Source organism: Tamandua tetradactyla, chromosome 12 (genome assembly GCF_023851605.1).
Source record: "Tamandua tetradactyla isolate mTamTet1 chromosome 12, mTamTet1.pri, whole genome shotgun sequence".
Lineage (NCBI taxonomy): Eukaryota > Metazoa > Chordata > Mammalia > Pilosa > Myrmecophagidae > Tamandua > Tamandua tetradactyla.
In genome coordinates, this window is record NC_135338.1 from 85846808 (window position 1) to 85870459 (window position 23652).

The following is a 23652-nucleotide window of genomic DNA, read 5'->3' on the forward strand; positions in this document are numbered from 1 at the left end:
CCTAAGACAAGACCAACTTGTTATTATCTCTTTTCATATGACATATATAAATACCATATTTTGCCCCATGATGAGAGGCCACAATTTTATAGGAACTTAATGTGCACTTGCTTTTATGCATTCTCCTGAGAGGAACTTGTAAGTTAGGTAGTACTGACTGATAGAAACGATAAAGGCAAAAATGAGAGAGGGGAGATAGGGAGAATGAAACCTGACTGCTAGTTTCTCCCTTACGTCTGATATCTCTGCAAGTTGACAGGAGTGTCCAGATGTCAAAAAGTCCATAGTCACAAAGGAAAGCTTTCTGATTTACAACTGAATTGCCCAAAATTCAATTTATTTGTTTCAGTTCATTTTAAGAAAAATTTATTTGGGAACCAAAACCAGTTAAGGTAGATTTTAGTGTATTATATATTGTCCAATATATTTTGAAATATAATGGAAGCTAGAGTTTTAAAGTTGCTTTCTGAAGTCAGTTTTTGGTGGTGAATGCCTTTTATTTCCTGCTGCCTTTTAAAATCACGTAGTTTGGCTTAACTAACTGAAGTGTTGACCAATGTTGAAAAGTCAAAGGTTCTCTAGTAGGAGTAGGTTATATATCACAGTGTGGGAGTGGGGGAAGTTAGCAGTACTCTTTGCTATTGGTCACACCATTTGGAAAGGGAGTTATTTACCAAGAGTTATTTAAGGGTTGTTCTGTTTATCCCAGACCTTGACTTCTTGATAAATGTTCTGTCTTGCCTCCCTCCCCCAATCCTAGACTTGGTGTCAACAGTAACACCAAGTGTGGTGTTTATAAATAAGTTAATGATTGAGAGAACTTAATGATGTAATCCCAGTTAAATGGGGTAAGGTGGGGGCGGGATTGAAACCACTTTATTTTCCAGTGGATTAAATCTAAGCAACTTCTTAACTACAAATGCAAGCAGGTATGTGTGTTGTGCTGGTTTTGAAGGGAAGGAAGGAAATTAGTATGGTATGTGTCGAAAAAGGTTTCCCTAGCAATGCATGTGATTTCTTGGGTTCTTCTCTCCCAGGAAGGTTGGTTGGTTGGTTTGTTGGGTGTGAGGATAGGTGACGTATCAGCCTCCCTTCCTCCTTGCCTCCCCCATTTTATGACGGTGAATGCAGTCGGTCCATTAGCGCACAACCCTGGTCTCCTGGCTTGCTTTCTACCTGTTGGAATGAGCACATCCTTGTTGGGCCATCACCCTGTCCTGGCCAGCTTATGGTTCTGGTGAGGACCCACTATGTCACTGCCCAAAGGTGGTGATGGTGTTTTGCAGAGACTGGGAGCCTGAAGCACTTCCCCAAACACCCTTCTTTCCCTCTCTGGAATTTTTCCCTTCTGGGCAGATAAAGATCAGCAGGTAGCCTGCTGGATGTCCGTTGAACCCATGAATGGTGTCCTGGGATACTGCTTCCCTGTGTGAACTTCTGTCCTCTCTTTTGCTTCTCCTTCTCCTCCATTCTTTCCACTCTACCACAGGAGTTGATGAGCTTCCCCATTTTCTGGGCTTCCTCATTTCCTTGAACTCCCAGTTTTCTTTTCCAGGTGAGATGTGTTCCATTTGCTCCTCATCCTCTGCCGGTTCAGAAGATGCTTGATGCCAGCAGATAGTCTCAAAATGAGTCCAGGGTACCTTGTGGTGAACTGGAGGGCTGCCATTTCTCCATCTGGGTGCTTACTCTCGCATTCTGGTTTTATTTGTTCCTGTGACTCTTATAAGCCTGTTTTAAAGTTTTCGGGGAGGGGGGGGAGGATAAGAGTGGGGTGCATTTTAAGTGGCAATTAAGTCTTGAACTGCCTGCTATGCCATTTAGGGTCTGGAACATTTTTCCTGTGGTGATTTTCATGCCTTCCCTTTTGCTGTTCTGGTGTTGCTGTGCTTGTAGCTGTTGTCTCAAGTCTGACTTGAGCCCGTGCTGATGACTGCACCCCTGCTATGGGCAGGTGACCACAGGTGCTTATCGAATAGTAGGCAAAGCCAGGCTCATATGTACTGCCAGGAATGAGGAAAACACAGATACTAGGGCTTTTCCATGGAAGGTGATCATCTGTGGGCACCAAGGGAAAGACCTGTAGGGTCCAGGCAAGTGTACACTGCCCGGCCATGGCCACTGTACTTTTATTTCCATAGCCAGAGGGTCTGAAGGCAGCCACAGCCATGGGACTTCCATTCCCCTTGGCCACATCTCCCTGGTGCCTGAAACACACAACTCACCTCATACCTGGGCTTCTAATTGCTACAAATGTGCTTAGCAGGTTTACCACCTTTAATGCTTAACCAGAGGGCTGTGACCCAGCTGGCACTGCCATTTCAGTGACACAGCTGGTTTGCTGCCAGTCCAGAGGTGGCTGAGCCATTTATTTGTCTCTTGGTATAAGTGAGTAACCACCCTGGGAGCTGGGGGCCAGGGGCAGTTTGTGGGCTGATTCTGAAATTTCCAGAGCAGAGAAAGCAAAAAAATCCTTGAAGAAGGAAATCCCCATGTCATTTGTTGGTTTTCATCCTATGGGGCTCCTCTCATCCTGAGACTGAGACTTTCTTTTCTTTCTATTGCTCTTACCCAAGTTACAGAGCAAGCAAGAAACAGAGGTCCTGGAAACCCATGTTTCTCTTTCCCTTGCAGACCTGAAAGAAAGCGGAGGGATGTCATGCAAGTTGCCAACACCACCATGTCCAGCCGGAACAGGAACACCACGTTAGCAGACACCTACAACATCACAGACCCAGAGGAGCTCGAGACAGAATACCCTTTCTTTGAGAGTAGAGTGGACAACAAGGAGAGGACCGTGATTTCCAATCTCAGGCCTTTTACTTTGTATCGCATTGATATTCACAGCTGTAATCATGAGGCTGAGAAGTTGGGCTGCAGTGCCTCCAACTTTGTCTTCGCAAGAACCATGCCAGCAGGTATGGTGTGATCCAGCTAGCCCCACTCCTGATGTGCTCGCACCCCAGTGGTGTGGGCAGGGACATGTGGTTTTGCTCCTGCTTACTGAAGACTGGAGGTCATTGCTAGGCAGCGTGTTAAACCAGCAGCCCAGGGCCTGTAGCCTGAGCTCTTGTGATGACTGCTCACATTCCATTCTCTATAGAAAGTACTTGAGAGTACCGAGCTTGCCTCAAAGGGTCCCTTTCCTCACTCTGTTTGGTTCACACTTACCTGGCCATTTTACCTTTTTGTGCACAGGTTAAGCCATTGAGTTCTTAGAGATTCATTGAAATCCCCAATTAAGCTGACTCCATTCAGAGTCAATTCTGCTTCAAGGTCAACTCTGGGGTAGCCTTTGGTTCTGCTAATTGGGTTATTAGCTCTCTCTTGTAGACTTGGAGCTGTCTCTGTCGTGCAGAAGGCCCTTCATCCATCTTGAGCATGAACCACATCCTCAAACTTGAGAACTACACAGCTTATATCCTGGCCACTGGTGGTAGAAAGAGCCAAGGGTTGGCTGGGAGGCACTAACAGACAGCTTGTCTCTGTTAGGTGTCAGCCTTCTGGGCCTCAGTTTCCTTAGTCCTCCTAGGAGGGCAGTAGACCAGTTGGCCTCTGAGAGCCTTTCCCAGCTATAACTTTCAGTGCCATTTGCTTACCACGTCATTTACTGCTTTAAAAAGCAAAAGCAAGGGAATGACAACCCCAGTCTCAGGTAGCAGCTACAAGAGTAACTGATGGTGACAGGGAGGACCCTCTCATTCAGTCCCAGCTTCTTGGCAGCTTCCACACAGGCCAGGCTTGTCCACAGTTATCATAAAAATTGTGACAGCTGTGGCAGAAGGAGCCTGCAGCTGAATCCATGTCACAGCCTGGAATCACGTGATGCTGCTGATGCTGCTGCTCATTGAACACCCCTTTATGACTGCTTGTGTTTGATGGTTTCATGGAGTTTCTTTGTGCAATGATGATGGAATCAGAATAGAAGTAGAAAGTTACTTAAGATGCTGAGATTTCCTGACAGTACCTGGTGTCATCTCTATTGGTGGGTTGGGGTTGTGGCATCTTGAGAGATTCAGGTCATCAGGTCAGTTGGATCCTGAGACCTCAGCCAAGGTGTTAGGAGTGCACATAGTCATTGCCCACAGTCTTGTATCCATAGACTGGGGGTAGTTATTCTTAGCTTACCCTGTGCTTGTCTCCATCCTTGGAGGATCTGAATCCAGCTTTATTGCTTGTTAAAATTGTTTTACAGAAGGAGCAGATGACATTCCTGGGCCAGTGACCTGGGAGTCCAGGCCTGAAAACTCTATCTTTTTAAAGTGGCCCGAACCTGAGAATCCCAATGGATTGATACTAATGTATGAGATAAAATATGGATCACAGATCGAGGTAAGAATGGGGCAGGAGCCCATGAATTCCCATATAGCATATAGCACATGTTATATTACAATGCAGTTTACATCCTGCTTAGCATCAGAATTAAATAAAATCTGGTGGTAAGGAAGTTGACAAGCCCAGTCTTCACCAGTTCAGTACTCTCTGTGGAGTGGAGTGGGAGTTTGCAAGGAAATGGCCTTGTTCATGCCTCAGAGGAGCTGACTATTTCATTCCAGAAAAAATGATCTAGGATATAGGCTATCTATCTCAAAAACTTTTTTTTTTTTTTTTTGACATGGACAGGCACCGGGAATCGAACCCGGGTCTCTGGCATGGCAGGTGAGAACTCTACCACTGAGCCACCATTGCTCACCTTCAATAACTTCTGTTTGGTTACAAAAAATTTTGATTAAAACTTGGGTGTGCTTAAGGTCATTGATTAGCTAGCTACTTTTGAAGACTTGGTTTCTTCCCTTTTATAGAGAAGGAGGTTCATTGTGAGCTAGGGGTGGGGGTGCACCCACCAGTGCAGTGAGCTTAGATGGCGGATCACAGATTTCTCTTGGGTTTTTAGGAAACTTACTTGTTTCTTCTCCCAGGATCAGAGGGAATGTGTTTCCAGGCAGGAGTACAGGAAGTATGGAGGCACCAAACTTAACCGGCTAAACCCAGGGAACTACACGGCCCGAATTCAGGCTACTTCACTTTCTGGGAATGGATCCTGGACAGATCCCGTGTTCTTCTATGTCCCAGCCAAAAGTAAGGCTTGTGAGGGAGCAGCGTGGTCATGATGGAAGTAGGCTTGACTGGGATTTGGGGGCCTGGTTTATGGTTCTCTTGCTTCCTGATTTTCTTTTAGGCTGTAGTTACCTCTCTTCCAAGAGGGTCAGACTAACATGCCCTTGCCTTGTTTAGGGTACTGGAGTGGGGAAATGCTGCTCTTTGAGGACCTGCCTCACCTTACAGGCAGGGAAAGGGTCTGGGCCCCTCCATTGAGATGGTGCAGCCACTAGAGATTCAGCACAAGACCTTTGCTTTAATGTTCAAAGCTGCTTTACAGAGTGTTAAATTGGTGTACCATCTCCTCTGCCTCATCGGCAATGCCTGGGTGGAGGTGTCAGGACTTGGAAACCTTGGGCCTCTCTAGCCCAGTGTGTGCCCACGCAGGAATCCCCACCCATGAGAACACCTCAGGCCGAGGCACTCTTCTTTTGGCAACTGTCAGCTGGTAAAATGCAAATGCAGATTAAAAGCTCTGATCTGGGTTGTGGGTATGCAATGTTCAAAATTTGGTACAGAGGAAGGAAGTGTTAATGAGGTTACGTGCAAACCTTTGATAGGACAGACTTTTTCAAGGGCTGTTCTATGGGATGATTTGATTTTCAAACTGAATTTGTAAAATGTTTGAGCACGACAATGGTCAACTACTTGCTTGATCAAAAAAAAGTGAGTCTTTTATTTGGTGACATACATATTCCTTATTATTTCTATATTGAGTTCTCATTATTTCTTCTTAGAAATTTTAAAAAATAATTTCTTGTTCAGATAATGGAATGAGATTCAGCATAACGTTGTTACTTACAGCTCCATCCCCCCAAAAAATCACAGCCCAACCTTACTTCGTGGTGGTATTTTTTTGGTCTGATCTGGAATCTGAATTAAAAGAGGGATTCCAACAGATTCGGTAGTCCGCCTGGTTAGCACCTAATAGCTCAAGTGTTGCATGACATTCAAAAATCCTAACAGTGACAGATAAAAGGATGGCAGGGTATGTAGAATAGCAAACCTAGAAACTATATTTTGTATGCCCAGGTTTAGGTTTTAGTGGTGAGTGTATGCTTAGGCAGTTAATTCCATCAATTAAAATCATCTGAATTCTACCACTTAGCCTGCTTAACTTTGTCTTACTAGTTACCCTGTGTCATCACCTAGTTTAGTACCTGGAACCTTCACGATATCCATGTAACCCTATTTACATTGCCAAGTTTCTCTCTCTCTGTTTCTCCCTCTCTCTCCCCTACCCCTGCCATCCCCTACAAGTAGAAGCCCAGGTTGGGGGTCTTTCCCTGCCTTCTTTGAATCAGGAGACTGGGTTTCTGGGTTTTATCTCTGAGATCACACATTCATCACTGCCATAGTATCTCTGTTTTTAACCCTGTAAGTGCTAGGAGGCCAGTGGGAAATCCCCATTATGGAATTTTTCCAGCAGAAGTTTGTATATACATACCACAGGGAAATTAAATCTGTAAATCTGCTTTACTGTGGGGAAGTTTTTCCTTATGTCAAACAAGACTGTCTCCTGTTACAGTTTAGTCTCATTTCCTCTTGTTTAATCCTCAAAGGAGATGGAAGCTCTGGAAGCTTTTTGGCAATAGCTCTCCTTTTAGAAACCCTGTGTCTGCTTGAATACTATTAAATTACCTTTCAGACTTCTCTTCTCCAGACTAAATAATCTCAGGTCTTTTGGTCTTTTCTTATAGCTGAATATCATAGACCAATTTTCTAGCCATTTAATCATTTTGTTCTTCTTCTCTGGGTGTGTTCCAGTTTCTCCATGTCCCTGTTGAAATGTGAAACTCAAAAAGAACACAGTACAACCTGACCAGTAGTGTAATTGGTACAAATATAAGAAATAGTCCTCAGGGGAAATCAGAGAAGAATCTGTTGGCTTCCCAGTAGCAATGGTAACTTGTGTATATTGCCAGGAATTAGAAAAATAGGAGACGACATCCATTCTGAGAGATATTTACTTTAAAATATCTTTTATTAAAATATAAAAATAGCTTTAGTGGTCTTTAAGAAGCAATAGTAATGTTAGTAGCAAAATTAGTCATTGACAGGTGACTTAAGGGCAGATGTAACTTAGTGCCCAGTGTGTTCCAGGCCCATTTCCACATAGGCGTATCTTCTTGGATGTCCCATGGACACCTTAGACTCCTCATGTATAAAACCAAAATCATAGTTGTTACCCTCAAAGCATCCCTCTGTCCTTTGTCCCTTAGTTCAGTCCATACCCAATTCGGGAACCTCATAGGAGTCCCCAACTCTCCTTTCTTTCCAAACACCTATTTCTCATTCAACCCCGAGTCTTATTGATTCTGCCTCTTTAATCTGTCTTGAATTCAGCCTCTCCACTGTCACCACCTCTGCCTTATCTGAGAGCCTCCTACTATATGGGAGAAGTCTGAGCTTTGGGCACAGGAAGCCTGGGTTCTGATCCCAGGGCCATGCATTACTAGCTTCCTGTGTGGCCTTGGGAAAGACAGGTCATCTCTGTGGGTCTCTCTTATTTATAGAAAGGGAGCAGCTGTTTCTTCGTGAGGTCTGAACTGGGTAACATAGAACACGCCCAGCTCCCCCCAACCCACCAGGATGCAGCAGGCAGCCTTCACTGTGGCCAGGCCTCTGCAGGCTGTCCACTGGGCTATGGAGGTCTCTGTAGTATAAGAATCTGATCAGCTCATTTCTAGCTTCGAAGGCTCCCCCTCACTCTTTTTAATCTGCAAAATGAAGTTCAAACTTCTTAGCATGTACAAGGCCCGTTGTGGGCCAGCCCTCACCTGGTTCCAGTATCATTTCCAAACCATCCCTCTGCTTAGAAGGCTGATTTTCCCCCAATGGAAAGCCCATCTTTCTCCTGCAAGACTCAAACTAACTGAACTTTTCCTTGGGAAGCTTCCCGCGTCCCCCTTTTGCTCTATCCATCTCTCCCTGCACCCATGCCATCTATGCTCCCCACTTTTCTAGTTGTAAATGTATCTACAGCTCATTTCCTGTATGCAGCAGAACCTTTCAGGGGTGTAGATTGGTATGGCCAGTGCCCAGCCTGGCATCTGTCATATCAATGGTCAGTAACAGTGAAGAGTTTTTAGGGTCTCAGACTTAGAATCAAACAGGAATGTGTGTGGAGACTTCAGGTCATCTTTGTTCAGTAGTGCCATCCAGGTTTAATTTTTCTTTCTTACTGACTTTAGAACTATGTTGACAGATAAAGGTCAGTATGGCTTGAGGACTATATATGTAATAATCTCTAGTTGTTTTATTTTAAGAAATGTATGGGCTTCCATTCACCAGTCATTAACCTACATACAAAGATTATTTTACTTCTCTTCCTTATTTGAACTTATTTGAACTATTACCAGAGTCCAGGAAATGAGTATATTCCTCAGTCTGTACTTAGCTTAATTTGTTCAAATAACTCCAATGTTTTGCTGTGTTACTCTGATAGCATTTCCCTGCAAGATTTCCTGGTCCATGGTAGTACAATCACTGGATTTCCAGGGATATTTTTTCATACCTCCAACTGAATATAAAAAAGTGACATGAGCAGATATGTTCACCAGGTAATGCTTTCTCATTCCCCCTCATTTCCACAGCCACGACATATGAAAATTTCATCCACCTGATCATTGCTCTGCCCGTGGCCGTGTTGCTGGTCGTGGGCGGGCTGCTCATGATGTTGTACGTCTTCCATAGAAAGAGGTGAGCTCTCCACTGAAGGCCTACGGCACTTTTTGTGGCTAAGTGGTCTGATGATCTGAACGTGAGTTAAGGTCATATTTGGGGGATTTTAAGGAATTATTTCCTGCGTGGGAAACCCTGATTTTCCCATCAAACATACTTGGTGGCAAAAGAGAACATTTTCTGTCTTAACTAGCAAAAAGTTCTTGTTGTTGTTAGAATGGACCCTCCACTCACTGGTTACTCTCATCACACAGACACTGCTGCTCGTGCAAAACTTTTCCCAACATAACGCTTTAGCCCTCCCACCAGTAAGCCCCTTGGTTTCCAGTGAAGTAAGAAAGAAATGTTTCCTAGAAAACCCTAATCTGAGGCTACTGAAGATGCAACAGGTGTGTTAAAATGTCTGCCTGTCCACTCATCCTGAAACCTGGGTGCCCCTGAGAGTTGAGACGAGCTAAAAGCTTGCCGACATTCCCCCCTCCCAATACGTGAATGAAATACGCAAGTAAAACCAATACAGCAAAGATGAAAGTATATGCAGAAATATGTAGGGAATTTTTCTTTAATGTGAATTTTATCCTTTTTGACAGGAATAACAGCAGGCTGGGGAATGGGGTGCTGTATGCCTCTGTGAACCCCGAGTACTTCAGCGCGGCTGACGGTAAGGGGCTGGGCTGCTGGTGCCTGCCTGGTGGGCTGCACTGGGCTTGGCTTTCAGGAGAGTTGCTAACTCAGGGGAAGTGGTTTGCACTGTTCTGAGGTACCTAGGCCTCAGATCCTTCTTGTTTAACCCTTTTTTTTTTTAATCAGAGTTTTTTAGAAGTTGACTGAATATGCAAATTCTGGATATGAAAATCTGGAGACTGTATGGGAAGCTCCAAGGAAAAACAGGCTTCAGAGAGAAATGTGACCTGTACAGTAATCAATTTATTTAATTGCTTGAGATCGTATAGTAGAATGAAAAAAAGCTGTTTAACTATTAACATCTAGTCAATAGACATGCTGCAGCTCACAATGCAGTCCTTTTGAAAATAATTTCAGCCTAAGTTTTATATTGTTATAATTATCTTTGCCCACTTAAGAGGCTTCTTTCCTTTATTTTTCCATTGTGGAATTTTTCTGTGATTGTATTCCACTGGGATCATATCATTTATACCCTCCCAGCCCTTTGACACTCCCTTCAGTAATAACTAAGGGTCATTTAGTTAAAGGGCTGAGAAGATCTGACTTGGAAGTTTGGTCTTACTCAATGAAAATGGTGCAATGTTAGCTTCCATCAGCTGGCACTTTACTAAAGGCTTTTACAAACATCATCCCATTCAGTTCTTACACCCTTGGAGAAGTTTTCTTCTGCCCTTCCTTAGGTGAGAGATGAGGCTCAGAGGAGACACTTGCTCAAGGTCACGTAGCTGTCATACAGCGCCTGTCCCTGCCTGCTACACCTCACTGAGGAAAGGGTGGAGCCACTCAGAGCAGCTCGGGGCTCACAAGAGGAGCCCAAGTGGGTTTGTCAAATGAATAAATAAGTGCTCGAAATCGGTTGTATGTGTTTAGATAAAGTGTTTGCTTCCTTCAGTAGATTCCCAGGGGTTGTGAAACTAGGTAATATTGGTGATTATTCTTACTGATTATCTGGAGCCAGTGAGAAAACAAGAAAATACTTTGACGATGTAAAAGCACTACGTAAACATGTAAGGTTGTCCTATGGGCTCTTCAATCATTTCTAATTCAATCATGTTTATAACAAAGCTAACCAGAAGCAGCCTCTGAGTGGGGGTTGGTGTAGGATAAGAAGAACAATATTCATATTTACCTAAAGGTCTCACAGAAGTTGTATTTTTAAGAAGACAAAAATATATATACCCATGTGTATAAGGCATAGAGAATATTCTGGAATGATATACATCAAACTTATGAGTAGTTTATTGTGGAAAGCATTTTTCCTTTTTTTTTTCCAAACAGCAAGAAGATATGTATGTTATTGGTATGAATAATAGCTTAAAAAAAAAAAAAGAAATCAAGTGAGGTAAGGAGTCATCACATGCTTACTAGGAATTTATAGGGAAAATGCCATACCAGTCCTTCTCCATTTCACTTCTTCTCTGTGTGAGAGTAGGATCCTGTTAAGACTATTCCAGAGAATCTGTTCTGATTTGAAATAAATCACAGAAGGTTGCCATTTGTAGCTTTGACTATAAAGTGTCCAGGAAGTTTAGGGAATTCATTGCTACAATAAAATCAGATTCTCAAATGTTGATTAACATTCAGATTTTGTGTCTTTCCAGAAATAATTTCACAATACACTTTGATCCTTCTTAAAAACAAACAAACTTACGGTTACCCAGGCCAACAGGTGGGGACACTATTACTTCATTTGAACTTAATTTATTTGGCCTTTTGACAAGCACCATTTAGCCAGTTTTCTCAAGGGGCAACAAATGACAGTGCAGTTCAAAAGTGCTTAAAAAATTTCTTTCTCCAAAAGCTAATCTGCATGTCACCATTCTCCAGAGTACATTGAAAATCCCTTCCAGGAGAGTGCTGATAACATTGTGGACATAAACCCACTATTGGTTGGTGGAGCTTAGGACTCTGGTTAAAGCTGTAGCTGTTAGGTTGAATTTAGAGAAAAGGATGGGGATTATTAACTTCAGAGGCCATCCAAGGAATTGATTTGATTGGTATTTAACTCCATGTTTTATGGCATGCTACAGAGTTGGTGATTTAAAAGAAGCCTGAATTTTCAGAGATACATGGATAAGGACAAGGGTCTTTTAATACTGTTTGAAAGGTATTGTAAACAGTTTTATCTATGGTTTGTCTTGCATACTTAACTCTTGTGAGCAAGCATCAGCCTCTTTTTCAGTGGTGCAAACCTTCTAAGCCATAGGGATGGCAGAGTTCTATTTGTGAAATCTAAATGCATCTATACTAAGAAATACAAAGATGTACATGAAAGAAAATTTGAGATTAATGTAGTCCCTATCAGATACCCCTCAGAAGTGTGGATGGGTGGTGTCTCCTGGGTCTAATTTATAAACATCTTTCCATTACATTAGAATTTGCATTATTTTAATGTAAATACTTGGATCTTGAGGATGTTGAGAATACAGTGGTCAGCCCACTGCTTCTCTCACATCAGGCTACTATCCCAAGGTTAATGTCCACAAGCATAAATATAAACACAGGTGCAAGCCTAGGTTTCTGGTCCTAAGTGCTTCTCAACCAAATCACCCTCCTTCCTACCAGTGGAAGAGCCTGGGGGTTTCCCTTTCAGGCAAGGATGTTATAGCACACAGTCTTAGACGAATTTAGGTGTGTCAAAATTTTCCACATCTTGATGTTATTGAATAGGTTGATTTTATTTGAAATTTTACCCTATTTATTGAAGTTGTGGAATGGATCCTCTATTTTCTTTTCTTCTGTCCTTTTTTCTTTCCTTCTCTCTTTCTTCTGCCTTCTTACCTGGCTAGAATTATTCATGTATTTATTTTCTCAAGCCAGATCGAATCTATTCACAAGGCCTGGGCTGGAGGGGCAGTCCCATTCAGGCTCAGTTGTTATGCCCTTCGTCCCTCACCCCAGCAACACGAGCTCTAAATTCCCTGGAACCCAGGCCAAAGCCCTTGGAGACTGATTGCTCAGCAGCCATACCCCACGCTGGTCACCCTTAGGACCCCCTTCTGTGCCAGGGTCCAGTTGCTCTCACCCCTCAGTAGAGGCCCAGGGGTCTTTGGCAAGGTGGGGAGGATACTCTTTCTAGACTAGAGCAGTGTTAGACCAAGAGAAATATAATGTGAGTCACTTGGGTAATTTTAATTTTTCTCATAGCTACATTATGAAAAGTAAAAAGAAACAGGTAGAATGAATTGTAATAATAAAAAATCCAATGTATCAAAAATATTATGTCAGCATGTAATCAGTATAAAATTACTGAACTATTTTACATTCTTTTTTTTTTTTTGGCTAAGTCTTTGAAATTCCTTTGTATTTATAGTTTTAACACATCACACGTCAGATCAGCCACATTTCAGTGATCTGTAGCCATGCGCAGTGTGTGGTTTCTTGGACCCCACATGCCCCATTACCACTTCTCATGTGGGCCTCTGGCTTTTTCCTTGGTCCAGAATAAAAACTTCTCTCTTCCTTCGTCTGTTTTTCTGATTTCGATTTTAGTTCACTGATGAAGATGTGCAAACTCCAAACCTTCCAGAATCCTCCTCAACCACTTCATTCAGTTTCTTTTCTCTTTCTCTTATGGTTAATTTGCATTTTTGAAGTGATGGTTTGTTTATGTTCAGTGATGAAAAGGCACCACCGCTTTCTATCCTATCCTAGGCTTCTTTGCTTCTTTCTGGTTCTTGTATACTGTTGGCATTCTCGCATGATCGAGGAATTCTCAAAGATCCTTAGCATGCAAGGCAATTTTGGAGCAAGCCATGTCATCATCTCCTTGTGTTTTCCTCTGTGGGCTTTAGGAAGTGGCGTCTTCTAGCCTTAGGCCCAGAGTTTCCTCCCAAAGCACATTCTGCCTATGGGCTCATTTCCATGCCTGTTTCTCACTCCAGTTCCTTCTTCCCTAGTGTACGTTCCTGATGAGTGGGAGGTGGCTCGCGAGAAGATCGCCATGAGTCGAGAGCTCGGGCAGGGGTCGTTTGGGATGGTGTATGAAGGAGTTGCCAAGGGAGTGGTTAAGGATGAACCTGAAACGAGGGTGGCCATTAAAACCGTCAACGAGGCGGCGAGCATGCGTGAGAGGATTGAATTTCTCAACGAGGCTTCAGTGATGAAGGAGTTCAATTGTCACCATGTGGTAAGAGAGTTCCTGAAAAGCAAGACCCCCACATGGGGAGGAGCTTCACCTGGTGTGGCATGTCAGTGGCCATCCTTGCAGCTTTGGTGCCTGGCCTCTGTCTTACATCTAGTCTCCCCATTGCCTCCCCAGCGCTGATGGTGGGTCTCCACATCAGGGAGTTCCCCACGTCAGGCGGCCCTTGGCCAGTAGAGTCCCTGGGGCCTTCTCCTTCAGGGCTCTGTGCCAGGCCTCCAGGTCCTGCCCCGCACAGAGGGTCCCGGGATGGGTTTGAGGGTAGGCTTGCAATGTGGTATACCTTGGCCCCTGAGCCCTTCTCTCTCCCGTCCCTCCCAGGTGCGCTTGCTGGGCGTGGTGAGCCAGGGCCAGCCAACACTGGTTATCATGGAACTGATGACACGGGGCGATCTCAAAAGTTACCTCAGGTCTCTGAGGCCGGAGATGGAGGTCAGTTTTGGATCCAACCGACTTCACATGTTCTCTTGCCTGTTCTCTTTCCTTCAGAATCCTCCTCCAGGAAAGTAATTGTGTCCTTAAGTCAGTTTACTCTTTAGTGTTGAATGTTTCTTGCTGCATGCTTGGTGATAGCTACTTAATATAAAGGATAGTCCTTGATCCTTTGTGAGAGGTGCTTGCCGTTCTTCAGATCCCCTTTTACTTCAATGCCTCTGTGCTTTTGTGTGGCATTTCCTCCACCTCCACTTACTAGCCTCCACCCCCATCTTTCCCTACTTTCTGCCTACAAGGCCCCTGGTAGAACCATTTCCCCACGAAACCTTTGCTGATCCCCCAGCCCAGCAGTCACCATCTCCTCCACTAATTTTTCAATGCACTTTCCTCATCTCCTAGAATGAATTTTCTCTTCTTGCGGCTCTCTCTGTATATTCCCTAGCTTACCCCATTCTGTCCAGCTTTTCATCCCAGGCCCACTTTGGGGCCATGTTTATGGCAGGCATTCCTTCAATAAATGCTCATTGAAGTTAAATGTTAGGTTGGTTGATTCTCAACCTTGCCTCTGGAAAGTAGCTAGGGTGACTTCCCTCCTGGCTCCGTGCACGAGAGATGCACTTACTTACAGCCCTCATCCTTTCCCTGGCCCTGTCAGCAGTTGGTGCCTTTGAAACAAGGAAACTAAGCTGCTCAGACTCTGCCTCCACATTTCAGACTTGTTTCCGAGACAGTGTCTTGCTTGTGCTTTTCCATGATAATCACCTCGGCTGCAGAATCTCTGCCTCGTCTATAAAAATATCAATTGGGCTTATCAATTCAAAATCTAGACCTGTTGCAATTGCTCATTAGTCACTGTGATGTTTCTGCTTCTGTAGCATTAACCTACAAGCCAGATCTTTAACATGTGGGAGGCAGAGGCATGACTTATAAGTTATTAATTTCAGGATAAACTGGTAGATAAATGCCTAGAAGTAATACCAGCAGCAACTGCCTTTTTATTTGGCTGCCTCAGTGCATAGAAAGTCCTCACTCTGACCCTGACTTTGCTGCTTGTTGGGTAAGCCATGCATATGTCTGTATTCCCTAGAAGCAGTAACTTCCCTTTTCTCCACCCCTTTCAAATTTCTGTAGTTGTTCTCTGTTTGAGATTCAATTTGTTTTACTTTCTTCATTCGATCTGCAGCTTAAGAATCTCTCAAGTAGCAGTTCTGAGTGCCTGTTCACATGTGGCTTTGTTTATTTACAGCAGATGGTGTTGGTGGGTGTGGACTGGGGCTCTGAGCAGGGCAGTCTGTAGCCCACCCACTGTCTCTGGCCTGGCGCTGGCCCCCAGCTCCCCAGATAGCAGTACCTTTCCCTGGCCCATTTTGCTAATACAAAAAGCAGCATGAAGTAAAGAAGCCTGATCAGATAGGTCGCTGGACATGGGCCGGGATGTTGCTTATCAGCATCATTCAAGGCACTGCTGGAAAATATGAACCATGCACTCCTTTCTGCCCTAATTTCAGGCACAGAACAAAAATCTGAAACATGCTGTCTGAGTCCTGGCTCTGCCATGAGCTACCTCTACTCCCTGGGCAGCCACTTCAGGTTTCTGGTCTCAGTTTCCTCACGCTTTATAAAACGAGGATTAGACGGGGATTGCCAAAGACCTTTCCAGATCTTAAAAGTCACTTTTAGATTTGTCAGATTCAAATTTTTCCTTTCTGTCTCCTGCCACATATAAAAATGCTGATGCTTGTCCAGTAGCTTCATTGTATTCTACTTGGCCCACCCTTTGTTAATATTTGCTTATTGACCTCATTAGGTGTGTGCATGTCTTAACTACTGTAATCAAAAATATTTCTGCCCTCTAAAATACTTTAGTATTATGAGCATAAACTTAATATTTTACCTGCAAATCTTCTGATGCAATGTGCATATTTAAAGCCCTGAAAAGTTTCAAGGGTCCTATGGAAAAGAAGCATGTCTATGTAAAAGAAAGTGGTCATGCTTACTCTCAGCAACACGTAGCTTCCCAGATAACTCGGTAATAAGTATTTTAAATTACCAGAGACCGTCTTCATGGTCTCTTCTGAATTTGAATGTGTGTGAGGAGTGCAGGGAATTGACCTGGAAGTAGCTAAAGAGTTATTATGCTGCCCCTGGAAACCAGCTTTCAGCAGAAACTAGCAACTAGCCAGGCAAGAGCCAAGACCTACTGAGCACTGACTCCAGGCCAGGTATTAGGGGGCACTTTCCAACATGGTCCCAGGCCATTCCCTCCCAGTAGCACCATCTGATCCCCATGGGGAGTTATCCAGAGCCCAGGCCTGCTCTTTCCATGTCCCACGGGGTTGGATGGGTCCTCGATGGCTCTGCCAGCATTGTATGAGGTGCTTTGAGTCAGGGAAACCAAGGGAAAATCTATTGCAGAAATACAAACCAGACATAGTTTGGTGTCTAAACTATGGAGTGGTGATTGGTTTTTGCACAGTTTTTGAAGGATGGAAAGACTTGGGCAGATTTTTTACGTAAAACTTTTCTCTGGATGGATTTATTTTATTATTTGGGGTAATTGTTTTCAGTTCCAAGACAAGCATGTTGCCCTTCTCGGCCAAGAGGCAATGCTTATCCCTGTTGCCCTTCACTGTTTTACCCTGGTCCCTCCAAGACAAACTGAAGCTGGACTAAAATTAACTTTCAAGTGCTTGCTTTCCCAGTGCTCACAGGAAATAATCATCAAACAAAGGCCACACTATGACATAAAAGAAATTAATGTTTGTATTTTTATACTTTAAAGAAAGTTGAAGGGAAAGAACAAGATTAAATCATTTCTAACAATGTTTACATGGGAAATAAAACATAAGCAAATAAGTACATTTGCTTATTTCCAAACAGCACAAATTGAAAACTGTTTGTCATGGTTATGGAAAGAAAAGGAACATATAAGCTAATAGGAATTGGGGTAACCAAGTATTCTTAATTTCAAAAACTATTTGTTTGCCTTTTAATAACTTCTGTCTTCCCCAAAGTAGAAAACACTGGTCCCCAGGAGTGCTGGTTGGTGATTCTCTCTGCAGCTCTGTGCAGCTTGGCCCAGGAGCAGGTGCATGTTCTTACCACCGTGACCCTCCAAGTAATGCATTCTTTTGAGCAAGCCCTGATTTCTTAGCAGAATGACTCATGATGTTGAGTTTGAACAAAGATGAGTTTCCAGACCCTGAAAGAACTTAGGGTGGGGAAAAATGTTCTTAAATTCTCTTGTGTGTATATAAATATTTTTAATCTCCAACAGAATAACCCAGTCCTAGCACCTCCCAGCCTCAGCAAGATGATCCAGATGGCCGGAGAGATTGCAGATGGCATGGCATACCTCAACGCCAACAAGTTTGTCCACAGAGACCTGGCTGCCCGGAACTGCATGGTGGCTGAAGATTTCACAGTCAAAATTGGAGGTGTGTCCTTAGCTTTCCAGGTCTGAGCAAGAGCTAGACACACACGTGTGTTCAGGAGCATGCTGGCATTAACCTGCCCCAGAGATGTGGGTCCAGGCTTTCCTAGAGTGCAGAGGCCTGAATCTTGGAAATAATGGGTCCATCTCTGGCCAATGGTTGGTCACAAATTGGCCAGACTGGCTCCCAGACTCTGAGCATGCATTGCACAGTGGTCCTGGTGGGCTTGAGGATGAGCCCTAGCTACGGACCCTAGGGGCTCTTCTTCTGGCTTCCCGGGCATTTCTTGAGAGAAAAATTCTCGACATTGGTGATGAAATAATAGAGGCATTGTCCTCAAGAGGTTTTGGCTGGGGAAGAAAAGACATCATCCAAACTGCTGCTCTTGCCTTCAAATTTCCCAGCCTATGAGGTGCATTGTCCCCAGCCAGGAGTCACCTGAGTTTTCTAAAAGGTGAGGTGCCCTGGGATAGAGCTCCTGCATGGGTAATTAGAAGAGGTATGGTGGCCCCTCAGGAGAGGGAAGCTGGTTGCTGAAAGGGTATCATGCCTGGGGTGGTCCATCTCAAAATGCTCTAACACTTACTTTTCCTATCTCTGCTGATCAGCCTACTGGTTAGACATCTGATTCCTGCCTCCCACCTACACCCTGAAAAAAGGGACTTGGATTGCATTTCACATGATTGGTTAGAAACGAATTTCAGCATTTGGGTGTGTGTTATTGTTTTGTTCTTTTAATTTGCCTAATCAAACCAGAGACCAACATTAGGGCTGCTCAGGAAACTACCTGCTTTTACCAGGGTTCTCCTTTCCCTACGCTGGTATTATTTGCTTCCGAAACATACCAAGTATTTATTCTGAGAAGCTGTAGGGAGAACTGTACATCCTAAAAAATTCTTTAAAATTGACCTCTTTGTCTGGCTCTTGAGCTATTGGTTCTGGAAGTGTTCACTTTCCTTTAGCAATAACTTTTGAATGAAATGTTTTGGACCTTTAGTGAACAATCAATATCCCCTCAAGAATGGCTTCCAAAGTAGGAGGGAATGTCTCTATTTTTCATTTGTAGGAGCTGGAAGTGTTGAAGGGGAGTCATACCATCTAGCAAACACTCCTCACCATCAGCAATCACTCGTCAGGGTACACCAGCATGTGTCCCTGGTTCTGGCTCTTCTAGGCATGCATGCTTGAGGCCCTTGGAAGCCCACCTTGGCTGAGCAGCCCCTGAGAGGCAGAGGGAAGAGCCTCCAGGGAAGTGGGAGGTGGTGGCAGAAGCTGGCCCAGGGCACAGACATTTTTGTGTTGCCTGCCATTTTAAGTCCAAGTCAGCAAGAATTATTATTTACTATTTCACCACATGGTGTATTTATAGTGACATTTTCTTTATTAAATATGTGGGGGTTTTTCTTAGAACTTTAAAATAATCTTTGAGTTTTGGAAGAAACTTCTTTTTCTGGGATTTTGTGTATGTGTGTACAAGTAAAGTAAAATCGTCTAATCTGCGTGCCACTGAATTAATTCAGAGGTAAGACTTTAGCAGTTCATTTTTATTCTTCACTAGGGTTCAAAGATGTTTTTCTGATGTTCAGTGTTTCATGGATTACAAATAAGATGAGTAATTTTATTGGAAGCAATGTGATGGTCCTCAGCATAATACAAGTAAATTATATTGGTTAACACTCAAGGGTCTCTGTTCTCTGTGTTTTCTTTGTAGCCTTTACCTCTTTGTGACATAGTTAAGAGACGTAAACAAACATTTTAAAAAGTATAGCAGCCCTTTCTCCTGGCAAAGAAAACAGGAGAGTCCATGTAAGAAAAGCTTGTGTGATTGAGTGGAAAATCAAAATTTGGCAAAGCAGCAATAATTTAGGATTATAAAGCAGGCGTGCCATCAAACATAATTATATGACATCTTTTCAAGACCTGGAAAATGGAAGGATTTTCAAAAAAGCGTGGGAGTATTATGTTGAAAACATTATTGAGAAAATAGGTGCAGGGGCCAATAAATGGCATCCGTTAGGCATTGTACTCTGTAACTTTTTCATCGTGAACCATCACTCTCAGCATTTTCCCCCATATTAAACCGTGAAACTACTTTCCCTCCTCTGGAAGCGGGGCTGTGCTACCAGAGGAATAAGAGACTATACTCTCTATTTAAAGCCAGGTAAAAAGACCCTTGGTCTACACAGTACATGTTTCCTTAATCAATTGTGGGAATCCCTGTTTGTAAACTGTATCTTAATTTGAATGCCCTAATGGAATTGACTTTTTAAAGGAATCAAATTATAAATGTATTTAAAAGCCAAAAGACTTCTTGTTGTGTGTGTGTGTGACATGTGACTTATCCCTTACTGTTTCTGCCTTATGAAATTGCAAATGTGTACATGTGGCCTCCTTAAAGTGGAACGCCTCTGTTTTGCCTGTGTGCACAGGTATATAGGCCTTCCTCTGTGGCAGTGAGGGTGCATTTCTGCTTTCCCCTGAGAGCTACTCAAATAGCATAACTCTCGTGCCTTCTCTCCACCCTACAGATTTTGGTATGACCAGAGATATCTACGAGACTGACTATTACCGGAAGGGAGGGAAGGGCTTGCTGCCTGTGCGTTGGATGTCTCCAGAGTCCCTCAAGGATGGAGTCTTCACCACTCATTCTGACGTCTGGTAATGAGAGATTTTTAGTGTAATGCTGCCCTGTAGCCTCCACAGATCCCACTGGCCCAGTTGCAAGGGCTTTACTTTTCTCCTAATGTCTGGTCATGGTCACCCCATTTCCAGCTAAGTGTTATGTTGGCTCCACTCTTTCCTCTTTGACATGGGAATGCTAAGGACAGAAGGACATTTCTGGAACTCTAAAGAATTGGAGGGCCCGACATTTCTTTCGGTACATAGCAGATATATTTTCTGCTCACTAAGGGGTTGAGAGCCATTGAAACACCAGATCATGCTCCCAGGAGTCAAGATGTCCCAGAACCTTTCTCTTTGCTCAGATTCTCCACCCTGCCTGCCCTCTCTCTCTTTCCCTCTTTCTTAGTAGACATTAGGTGGGCAGTGCTGTCTCCTGTAATTTAACCTTCAGATCACAGATAGCCTTTTATTTAGACCCAAAGCCTCTGAGCCTTCATTGTTTTCCTGTTGGCCCCATCTATTGTTTGTCCTTGTTCGGTAGGCATCAATTGATACTGACCGAGGGATTGTGTGGGAAGCAAAATTTTCATAATAAAAATGCCTTGAAGTGGAAGTCCATCAGCTGAGGATTTGTGGAAGACTGTCAGTAGTATTGTGTATTGCCATTCTTAAGCAATTTTATGGAGAGACGGTCAGGTTCTGATATAGAACTAAGGTTCTTGGCAGCATAAGGCCCTGGCACATTTACCTTCTAGAATATCAACTGGTTTCTTGGCTTTCCTCTCAAGAGATCCCATTGCTGTTGTGTTCCAGAAAAGGTAGTTGTTTACTCCAACTGGCTGGATGACCACATAGAGGAACTATTTAAATAGTGACCGACATCATTTTTTTAACCTCATGAACCTTTCATAGTTCAAGGGCCTTGGATCTTATTTTGAAGACAGGTGCAAATTGGAAATAGCATTTGAATTTGACCCAGCAAAGCATGATAGCTTCTTGAGCTCAAGTATGAGATCTGTTTTGCAATCAGCCTGTCCAAGATGGTTATCTTTTCACTGTCAAAAGTGCTCTACACCATTTTTGGTGATAGAGATGACAAGGGAAAGAACAAGTTTGGGTCTATGCATGTATCAATTTATTCTAGGCTTCATTCCTCCAAATGTTTTGAGGTCAACTTACAGTACAATAAAATAGAAAACTATGAGCACCAGGGAAAAACAGAGATAGGATAGGAAGATAAAGCTCGAGTTGTTAATATCCCACAGGCTAATTTTACCCTGATTCTAGTTAGCAACTATAACTCCAAACAGCAACAAAGAGGCACATCGGGTATTCAATGCCAGTTTCCTCCCACTTGACTACACAGCCATAATGAACCCATAAGAAAAAATATATACGAATGAGCATAGACATTTAAAATGTGTTTCATTAAATGTTCAAGCATTGACAGTGCTGAAAGTTTTTTTTTTTTAATTGTTATTTGTCTTTAAGTTTTTGGTTTTTGTTTTTTAAACCTAGCCTTTGAGGATAACACATGTTGGGGAGGCTGGGACATTGGGGTATATGGAAGGTTTCTTAGCCACCTTAGCTCTAAAACAAAGCTGTCTGTCTTGAAGGAATGAAAATCATTGATTGTCTTAAACAGCATAAAAACAATCATTCCTAAATAGTTAAAATTAACAAAAAAATACCAAGAATTTTATTTGACTTTATAGAAGAGACCACAGAATCTTGGGATTGGAAGGTATCTCTGATTGTATCTCAGATCCAATCCCAAAATCCCATCCACAACATCTTTAATAGCAGATTGTTGAACTTCTGCTTGGATACTTCCAGCAACTCATGTTCACTCCCTCACAAAGACAGATCATCCTAATTAAGACATCCTTGTTCTTAGCAAGTCTTTCTCATGTTATGGTTAAGCCTGCTTATCTGTGACACCCTACTGGCCCTTTTCTCAATAGCAGAATTGCATATCCTGCTGTTTTTTTGATAAGACCGGCCTTCAAGTCATCTAAGGAAGTGAGCACTTTCCTCTAGGATGAACATCTCCAGATTTGCCTACTGTGGCTGGAGACTTTATTCCTGGGCCCCGGGGCCCTGTGGTTGCTCCTACTGCTTCTCCTTTATAGCACTGTGTCCCTCTCAAACAATGTGGGTTAGAAGATACAGATATGCCCTCTAGAATGGAAGGGACCAGGCCAAGGACTGGGGAACCTTAACCCCCAGCCTAAAGTCATTTCCCCTTCCTGAGCATCTGAATCACCCTATGGACATGTTTTCATTGTTTGACTTACTAAGAAGCCTTCCACACTGTTGCATATATCCAGGGCTAAATGCACCCTCTTAGAGTCACTTGCTTCTTTACTGACTGGTTAGTATCAATGGGGAATATGTATTGCTTTACAGGTTTCCATTTTGCTGGTGGGTCGGACCTTAACATACCCCCTCCTGGTGTGGAGAAGTGTAGTTACTAAATACTGACACCAGGCAGCACTGGCATTTAGGGAAGACTCAACCAAAGTTGTCCATAACTTGTGCTCATAATTAGAAAAGACTTCACACAGAGACACTTATCTAATGTTTAAAGATGAAATCTGTCAGCAAATTATAAGAATGAATTTTATATGAAACCATTAATAGTCAGTGCCACACAGTGAAATATCTGCTTTGAAAAATGGTAGGCTGTTGTATATTTTTCAGTGCCTCTGCCTGGCTTTATGGCCTTAGTCAAATTGCCTGGCTTTTGGTTGCTCCATCTGGAAAGTGAAGTCTGTTTAGGGATGTCTGCCTTTCCTTCTAGCTCTGCAGTACCTTGGTAGATGTTTAGATGGTTCCTTATGACACTTGGTGATGCCAGGAAGACACCATGGTTTTAGACAATTATGGTCTGGTCTCCATTCCTTGATGCAGAACAATGTTGTATTCAACTGGTCATGTTGATCTCTTAGGGATGTCCAGAGACTCCAGCATCAAGGAGATGTGATTGACAGGTGATACTGATATCAGACGTGAGTCACTCAGGGAAAGCCTTTCCAGTTTAATTCTGCACCATTTGTAGAAAGCCCAACCATTCCATTACCTTGCATGTGATTTAATGCCTATAATCATGAGGCCCGAGGATGGGCCAGGCAGAGGGCTCATGTGTTGAAGATGCAGAGATAATGCGGCACTTAATCCTTGTCCTCAAGGAGCTTGCAAGTAAGGATAAAGCATTTTGTGGGGAAGAAGAGGTGGAGCTGATGGGTTAAAATTACAAAAGTCTTCACAAAGGAGATGCAGTGAAGGCTTCCTTGTGTTTGAGCTGAATTGTAAAATGGGCTCCCCAGGGTGGGGGTTTTGGTGGTGGAAAGCACTTGCAGCTTGGGGAGGAGGATGAGACCTCCTCAAGACAGTTAGGCTGAAGAGAGATCAAGTAAGGCCTTAGATATTGTGTTAGTAATTTTGGATTAATTCTGCAGACTCTGTAAAGACTTTTAAAGTTTATGAGCAAGACAAGAGGTATGTTTTAAGAAGTTTACTTCTGCTACAGTGTAAGGATGCATTGAG

The 23652-nt window shown here is 43.2% G+C and overlaps 1 protein-coding gene across 1 annotated transcript in view; it reads left to right on the forward strand.

Annotated features, from left to right (window-relative positions):
* Positions 1-23652, forward strand: part of IGF1R (insulin like growth factor 1 receptor) — a 300530-nt gene that overhangs the window by 266225 nt on the left and 10653 nt on the right. Inside the window, exons 11-19 of the mRNA XM_077124072.1 lie at positions 2635-2918; positions 4196-4332; positions 4920-5079; positions 8697-8802; positions 9375-9445; positions 13368-13597; positions 13934-14044; positions 17325-17484; positions 20010-20139. Coding sequence (XP_076980187.1) covers positions 2635-2918; positions 4196-4332; positions 4920-5079; positions 8697-8802; positions 9375-9445; positions 13368-13597; positions 13934-14044; positions 17325-17484; positions 20010-20139 — 1389 coding nt within the window. The remainder of the gene's footprint in view (positions 1-2634; positions 2919-4195; positions 4333-4919; positions 5080-8696; positions 8803-9374; positions 9446-13367; positions 13598-13933; positions 14045-17324; positions 17485-20009; positions 20140-23652) is intronic.